The following is an 8,923-nucleotide window of genomic DNA, read 5'->3' on the forward strand; positions in this document are numbered from 1 at the left end:
GACAAAGCTTTTAATTGACTGCGACCCAAAGCGTTGTATTTCTTATCATCATTAACTGTTCCTTTGCAATTTTGCTGATCATTTCCTTAAAAAACAAATTAATCTGCTGTAAGATGTCTTAAAATTATCTCTGTAACAGCACTTGAACCATTCATACAAAGAAAGAACCTGTTCAACAGGCATGTTTTCATTCCATTCTCACGGAGCAAAAAGAGTCAGCGTGGTTTTATCTTGTGTAGTCCCAGACAGGTTACCACATGTCCCAGGTTAGAGTTCCTCTCCACCATGACTTGAATAACTGTTCCATGTAAAAGTAAACAGGAAAAATTTAATTCTTACTTAAATATCACTTAAGGATGATGAAATAGGAGAGTTCATGATACCACCAGGAGGCGCCCTACAGTACATGCTTCCTCCATTGTTTTTGTGAACTTGTGCTTTATTCACTGGAATAGCAAGCTCTCAGATTTTCCAATGAGTTGTAATGTGAGTGACATAACAACAAAGCCAACAGTCATTTCATGATTGTCCAGTAGGTGTACGTCATTTTTAAAACAACTCAAAAAATGTCCCAGTAAGATTTTTTCAACCGGTTTACAAGACAGATCAACTCAGGCCAGGAAGTGTGACTGCAACTCATTGTCATGTACTGTATGACACATATAGGAGTGGCTGATGGTATTTCACACTCACCCACCCGATCCGTTCTCAAGAGCTGATCTGTCCCCATACACTGATTTTTTTGTATCAAAAATACACTTGATGCAACTTCATAATTTCAAAAACAGTTCTTTATTTCAGAGTTGCTTAATAAAGATATGACAATGTTTTAAAAAAAACGTAAAGTTTTGCTTATTTTACAATATGTACAGATTCTTAATACAAAATCACTTGTACAATGTTGCCAATGTAGTAAACGTCTGGCTTTGTTTATCACTCATAAATGTCATGGCGGACTTTCTGGCAGCAAAAATTGTCTGTGTCGGCTGATGCTTTTGGAAATTGAACAGGAGAAACATCTGGTGGCAACACCAATGTTGAAAAAGCACTGTCTGCACTGGTATGGGGTGCTTTCAGCAAAGCTGGCTCTTCTCTTTGAAATCTATAGTCGACATTTATTCGACATTGAAAATTCACGAGTTTTCACAACATTGATTGAAGGCAGTAGGTTTTCAGCAGCAGCTGTATGGAAATCCAGTCAAATTAGCACAAAGAAGCAAAGTTACAGCAGTCACATAAAACAAACTTACATCTATAAAACACATAGAAATGAAAGGGGAAATCCCCCGATTTACACATCAGAGTTTACAGGTGTTGGGGAGTAATTTATGTAAAAAACGTTATATAAAACTTTATGTGGCTCCAGAGGAGCTGCGCAGTCTGATCAATTGCCTCACATGATGTCACTTGAGTCAGCATTGGTTGGGGCTGAAGACTACAAGTTTGAAAATGAAAAGAATCTGTGATTATGGAGTTAGAAAAAAGAGAGTTTCCCAGACCTCTGTAGCACGCTTCTCGACACTGCCTGAGGCCAGAAGCTTGAGGCTACATTAGCCTCTAGTAGCAACACACCCAAATCTGCAGTCAAGTTGCATTGTGGGTAATAATGTAAGAAGCAGGTTGTGACAGTGAAGAATGTATGCATCGATTTTGATGCTTTTTTAAAAACTGTCCATCGGGAGTCTGACAATATTATAGGAGTGCAATGCTAAATCAGTGGAGTACTCTTAACATGAACTTTAATGTATGCTGTAATTCAGTGACCATAATTTCACTGAATTCTGAAAAGTATAATAAAAACACGTCTTCTGTTTAAATCATGTTAATGAAAAGAAAAAGGCTGATGTTCTAACAGGAAAGATGATTCTAATCAATCGAGTGTTAATCATCAACACCAATATCATCGCAGTATAGGTCATATATCCCGCCCCCTCTATGTCAGCAAATGGTACATGGGCCAAACTAAAAAAATCAAAGTGCACGTCAAGCCAAATATGGCTTCTTTCATTTTAGATAGTTCTTATCACACAATTTGTTCAAGTGTTCATTTTTCAGATAAGTTTGGTTTATATTAGTTATTTAATGCTATAAAAATGGGATGAAATGTCATGATTGACAGCTGTGATTAAATTAGTCAGGATGGTTTAATGAGCGGGACTTCAATACCATGGCTCCACCGCTGGAGCAACCACAGAGGATTGAAGTACTGCTTCCTTCCGTGGACAAAGATGACCAAAACATAAATTCATGAACATTTCTCCACTAAAATCAGTTCATGGTTCTCTGGTTCTAAAATTCTTCCCCGGTATTCGCAAATTCAAAATCGGTTATAGCATAATTCCATAAAACACATCATTAAATAACTAATATATTTAAAAGAAATTCCATGATTACATAAACGAACAAATTTGGTGCTGTCAGCACTACAGCTGTGAATTGAGATCAATGAACAGGCTCCAAGTACAGCATGTAGTTAGAAAAGGCGCTTCGTACTACCATCAGAGGGCCTTCTACTATCTCCTACTCTACAGTTAAAAAACTCTCAATAAAATGACCTTAGTAATTACAATAACTGGGAACTTTTGGTAAAAAACAAATAAAAGGGTATAAAGTACAACAAATGGGAGGGGTGGTACATTAAATCTCTAATGCTGAGGGAAACAAACTACAATAATATCTTTGAGGGTCACATTGGAGAAGCAAAAATAGAACAAGATGCCTGCCTACCCTCAAATTTCTATTTTTCAGCAGAGTGGACACAAACAGCCAATCAGACTCCACACGAGAAGAAGAGGAGCTTCGGCTCTCTGGCCCTCACAACACAGTCGGGTCCTTCCACACATTTTCCCGCAGTTGCAGCTCAGTGTTGGGTTCCTTGTGCTTTTTCCTGTAGAACTTCACCGCCACGAAGATACCGAGGAGGATCAGGATTACAGCACAGCTGCCTCCAACTGCCGCTGCCAGGATGCTGATCTCAGAGAGGGAAACTAGAAGCAACAAGACCCAAAATCAGTGATAACAGTGGGAGAAAGCTGAGTGCTGTCTGTTGGGAAGTTTCAGAGAACAAAATAGAGATACCCTAAGAATACAAAACAAAACAGTGTCCCAGTGATTAAACACACTGTCCTTCACATCATACTGTGGGTATTCAAAGTGCTCTTGAGCCAGACACTGACTGAACCGCTACCTGTTCCAGGGAAGACCCTGACCTCTGATCTCCATGTGGAAAGGCCTGAGTAACACAGCGGAAACTAGAACATTCAAAATACATGTTGAAAACAGTGATGGTAATGACTGAAAAGCAAAAATAAACAAAATGATCCTCCAACATTTCAAACTTTTCTTTCACTGTAGTACATTTGATGGTGATAAAATGTGACATTTCTTCCAAACGTGCAGTGCTACTAGTTTGACCTTTGTTGACGACTCTGAGGAAGATCTCTCCGTTGCCGCCGTGCACATCTGGAGGGTTGCGCACCTGGCAGAGGTAGGTGCCATTAAAGGTCGGAGGCACATTGAGCAGGGTGATGGAAACGTCCCGTCTCATAATATCTCCCGACCACACCGCGTGGTCTTTAAAACGCCCCTGCATGGGAGGGTATGATTTGTCCTGGTAATAAAACACCTGACAAAAACACACACACACAAACACACACACACACACACACACACATACACATACGAACACAACATTGCAAAAGGGGGTAGAAGTCCCAACAAATTAGCAAGCATGAGAAAAGCCACTGGCTCCTATCTTCTGCTTTTGACATTTTTTCTGATTGTTTCAGAGAGCTGTTAAAAGAGGGCAAATATATAGAGTGACTATTGGTGATGAGAATGGAGATGAGAAAATGAAACAAATATACAGTACACTTTTACTACCCTATAAAAAAAAATCACAAGTTGATTTAATAAATAATAATAACATTAATATATAATAAAACACATTCAAAGCATTTTCATAAAAACACAGTTTCTACACACCGACTCATCCGCTCCTGAATTTATGGGTCGGAAGTTCCAGGACACAGTGACGGACTGAGTCGACACTGGGTCAGTGGAAGTGAAAGTACACTTCAGTTTCACGTCTGTCCCGTTGACCGCTTCAACTTCTTTCGGGGTGTAAATCTCTATTCCACTGACACGTCGCACCCCTGTAACAAAGACAAGCAAGTGAGAAACAACACTCATTACCTTAAAGGTCCTATGACATGGTGCTCTTTGGATGCTTTTATATAGACCTTAGTGGTCCCCTAATACTGTATCTGAAGTCTCTTTCCCGAAATTCAGCTTTGGTGCAGAAATACAGCCACTAGAGCCAGTCCTACAATGAGCTTTCCTTAGTATGTGCCATTTCTGTGTCTGAAGCTATTGAGGAGGAGAGTGGGAGGGGCAAGGTGGAGGGGGGGGGTGTGGCCTTGACCAACTGCCACTTTTCTCGTTTGAAAGCCATGATGTCTCTCTCTCATGGGTTGGCCAAATTCTCTGGGCGGGCAAAGCAGAGAAAGGGGAGGTAACCTAGCTTGTTATGACCTCATAACAAGCAGATTTCAAAATGGCTCATCTGAGCTTTCATTTTCTCAAAGGCATAGCAGGATACCCAGGGCTCGGTTTACACCTATCACCATTTCTAGCCACTGGGGGACCATAGACAGGCTGGGGGAACTCATATTAATGTTAAAAAACCTCATAAAGTGAAATTTTCATGCCATGGGACCTTTAACCTTACGCTGACCTTACACACCGTTGTTGCATACAAACCTCCATTACCTGACTCATTTATAGAACACAAGTTACAGTAAAGTGCCTCAGTTTCAGAGCATTTCATTAAACCGTCCAAACAAGAGCAGAGCTGTTTGCACCAAACATAGTTATCACTGCTTATTTAAAACAGAAATGTCCTTGACAGTTGAGAGCAAAGGGACAAAGTAAGCCTCAGATATCTGGTGTACATTGTTTGTAACTGCGAGTCCATTTCTTGTGACGATAACTGCCCACAATCTATTCTACAGCCACTGCTTGAGATTGCAAGATCTGGTTTTCTACTTCTCTACTAGACTTCAGTGCTTCAGAACAGCAAACAAGAGAGCAAGTAATCCAAATATAGTAGCTACTATGCCTACTATGGGTTAATGATTGCATGTGTGTACAAGTACAGTGGGTCAGATGGGTTCTGCCTTTACAGATGCCTTAAAAACACAACTAATATATTTTCTGAAAAAAAACAAACATTTATCATTCAACATCTGTTCAATAATACATCTTAGTGACCCCCAAATGAACAATTTCCCATCATGTTTTACTTGAAACAAAGTATACTGGCAACTGTCTGTCAACTGACACTTCCTTCTAGGGGTCCGGTAAAGTTAAATATTTGAGCTAAATCTGCATCACAATGTCAGCCACACTGATGTAGATTTAGCTCAGACCTGCGGACTCTTCCTGGGGATTAAAGCATTACTTCTCATAAATTGCAGAGAAGAAGAAGCCAAGAATGTTCTGTAATCCTGGACAGGTAGGGATGAAAGAAAACAGATGACTGTAGAAGATTAAACTTAACAGGAGGATAGTATTTAGAAGGACATGGTCAGTGTCTCTGTATTGTGAAGCTATAGGGACTTGTCATAAAGTAATTCTGTAGGTGATATCCAATTTAATGATAAAAAAGAGGGATTATATATATATATATATATATATATATATATATATATATATATATATATATATATATATATATATATATATATATATATATATATATAAATACTTAAATCAAAACGATCTATCCATCACTAAGATCTACTTACTGATATTGGACAACAAATAGTGTATGTAATAAATGTACAAATAAAAAATAAAAATAAAATTAGAAGCACCCCAATTAACTTCAGGTGTAAGCCAATGAGCGATCCTCTTTGCCCATTTAGAATGGGTTTCTTTGCCTTATTCCTGAGAACTTGTTTAGCTCCAACATTACCCCTTCCTCTAATCAATGTCTTTACACCAGGATAAACCAGAGCAATGCTTTTTGACTTTGTTTACATGTGCATCGCCAGCCGGAAAAATAGATTAGAATGTGTTGGTGTATTTTACCAAACTGGGAGACAAAGAACAAATGCTACATTTTAAATGAATTAAAACAAAGACTGGCAGCAATATGCAAAATTTGCTTGCAAACCATACAGTTAATTTACAGGGCGTGGTGTTTGTGATTATTTTAGAGCCGAGTTCAAGTACAAGCACATCCAATACCTCTAGTTACATTCATACAGGAAGCCTCAGCACATTACATTTTGTTCTTTAAATACAAACACCTAAATGATAAACAGATGTTTTATGTCATATTTTTTAGGTTTAGGCTGACAAAGTAGTTTGATAACACTAGTGATTTATTGTAAACAATGTTTTTAGTGATTATTTTTCTTGAATTATCATATCAGTGTGGATTCCTATACAGTTAACAAATGTAATGGATGTTCCTTTTCGTAAGCCAGTTAAGTACAGTATTTTCCTATCACAGATTGAGCAGTAAAACTGAATTAACACCATAAAACTTGAATGAGGTTTGTTTAACAGACAACAATCTTATCGAGAATGAACTGATAAAGGAATGGGATAGACAAGCAGAAACTGAAAGTGGGATTTAAAAAATACATTCAGTGCCCAATGATAGCAACAATGGCTTAGGAAAAGCTTTCCAACCTCATCTGAGGCATTGTAGGTGAATGCTGCCAGTAAAAACAGCTAGGGCTGAGGAATATATCGATATTATATCCACATCGATATATATGAGGCTAGACAAATTTTGGATACCGTAATATGTAAATGTGGTCTTTTCCTGGTTTTAAAGGCTGTATCACAGTAAAGTGATAATGTTTTTTTTGACATTACTAGAATGAGCTGTTCTCTTATTTGTCTTATTATTTGAATTATATTCACATTACTGATGATTATTTATCAAAAATCTCATTGTGTAAATAATTTGTGAAAGCACCAATAGTCAACCCTACAATATCGCTGCAATATTGACATCGATGTATTTGATCAAAAATATTGTGAAATTTGATTTTCTCTATATCAGTACAGTTTAGTTTCAGTTCTTCCATATTATCCCCCTAAAAGGAAAGAGCCTGGGAACATAGGAATGATTACTTTTGTTACAAAGCCTGCTTCATGTTATCTATCTGTTCCGTTGTGACGCCATGAGAGTGCTTATCAGTCAGCCTGAAATGTAACTATGATCAGATATCTACAGGAGCACTCTCATGGTAGATGGTTTACGACTTACTCCCTTCTACTACAAGTTTACAAGTCTATCATTTCTGCCATAGACTTATCTGTAATTCCAGCAAAATGAGAGCCACCATTCAAACACATAAACAGACATCCCCCACCACACCAAAGCCCAGAACACCAAGCCAGGTGTTCCTAAGCTTGCTTGTCCAAACAGCTCCTTCTTATTCAAAACTTGCAGGATATTTGAGAAAAACTAAATTTGATGTAACACCACAGAAAGAGCTCTTATCAAAGCCAACATACTTTATGTCTCTATGTTCTCTCTGCTAAACTAGTCTTCCAGCTTTGGCCAAATATGAATGCCTTCATGTTTTTATTAAACTGTGCAGTGTGTGATTCAGCAGCAATCATACATTTAAATTGCGATCACAAATATCTATAGTCAAGCTGAGCATGCTGCTAATTGGTGTTCAATCTGTAGATGACTTGTATAGCTGCAGTCACTGTTAGTGATGACCAGTTATTATGAGTAGATGATATATTGTAAATAAAATACATATAAATATATAAATACACACATATATATATATATATATATATATATATATATATATATATATATATATATATATATATATATATATATATGAGGCTGTTTTTACCTGTAGGTTTTAGCCCACTGGTAAAAGTAAGCATCGGTCAGGACCATCTGAAACTAAACAAGCTCCCTACAGACTTCTTAATGTCCTGAAGTAATACGCTGGTCATAACTAGGCTAGCCTACTAACTCCAAAAAGCACTCTTAAACTTGTTTTTTGCCTGAGGAAGACATCAGCCCACTCTCTCCAGGAAGTTGTTCAAACTCACCTGGCACCACGAATCCTCCCAGGAGAAGCAGAGGCCATATCCGATACATAGGATAAAACATTGATACTTCCTTAACTGCGGCCGGTTAATTCCTCTGTAAAAGTCCCTTCATGTACATTTATTAAACGGGTTCATGAACGCAAATGTCGCCGCAGACTGTCGGAGTAAAAAAGAGCCTTTTTTTTGTGAATCTTGTCTTCCGTGGTGATTCCGTGGATGTGAGTCACCCTTGTACGCACCTGATGGGCGGTGTTTACTACCTCGCCTCTTGCATAAGCTGACAGCCTACCTACCTCTCCAACCTGCCCCTAAACACCTGTTCTGTTTCGGTTCGGCTGATATCGTCCCACGAACCTATGATGTGTGAATTCAAACAGACGCATCCAGTGTGTTTTTACTAACTATGGGCTGTTATCTACGGGTTAAGGTAGCCTACATTTTGAAATATGTTATAAGTTAATTTCTTATGACTGGTGCCATCTCGTGGACACAGTATCGTATCACAAACAGAATCAGAATCCGAATCAGAATCAGAAATACTTTAATAATCCCAGGGGGAAATTATTTTCGTTACCACTCCAGATATACAAACAATAAAAAAAACATATATTATCAATACTTTAAACATATATAATAAAACAAATATACAGTAATAATATATAAAATATGAAATGTACAGCGTTATGTGCAAATAGTGCAATAAAAAGAGAAATTATTGTCTATGTTGAGATGATTTTAGTGCGATAAAAAAGTTTGAGATGATTATAGAGAGGGGGTGTGTGACTCTCTGAGGGAGGTGTTGTAAAGTTTAATGACCACA

At 37.9% G+C, this 8,923-nt stretch overlaps 1 protein-coding gene across 6 annotated transcripts; it reads right to left on the reverse strand.

Annotated features, from left to right (window-relative positions):
* Window positions 1-773: 773 nt before the first annotated feature.
* Window positions 774-8,482, reverse strand: LOC120544451 (myelin protein zero-like protein 2). 6 transcript variants are annotated; one of them, XM_039778200.1, is made up of 5 exons: window positions 8,104-8,471; window positions 3,985-4,154; window positions 3,415-3,625; window positions 3,188-3,232; window positions 774-2,987 (listed from the first exon to the last, which is right to left on the reverse strand). In XM_039778200.1, exons 1-5 carry the CDS (start codon window positions 8,162-8,164, stop codon window positions 2,815-2,817), a joined length of 660 nt encoding a protein of 219 aa, XP_039634134.1. In that variant the 5' UTR covers window positions 8,165-8,471; the 3' UTR covers window positions 774-2,814. The 6 variants fall into 6 exon arrangements, with proteins under 6 accessions (XP_039634134.1, XP_039634135.1, XP_039634133.1 ...); XM_039778202.1 differs by having other exon boundaries at window positions 2,839-2,987; window positions 3,188-3,251; window positions 8,104-8,470; XM_039778201.1 differs by lacking the exon at window positions 3,188-3,232 and having other exon boundaries at window positions 8,104-8,466.
* Between the last annotated feature and the right edge of the window lie 441 nt (window positions 8,483-8,923).

This window comes from Perca fluviatilis, chromosome 16 (assembly GCF_010015445.1).
Source record: "Perca fluviatilis chromosome 16, GENO_Pfluv_1.0, whole genome shotgun sequence".
Classification (NCBI taxonomy): Eukaryota; Metazoa; Chordata; class Actinopteri; order Perciformes; family Percidae; genus Perca; species Perca fluviatilis.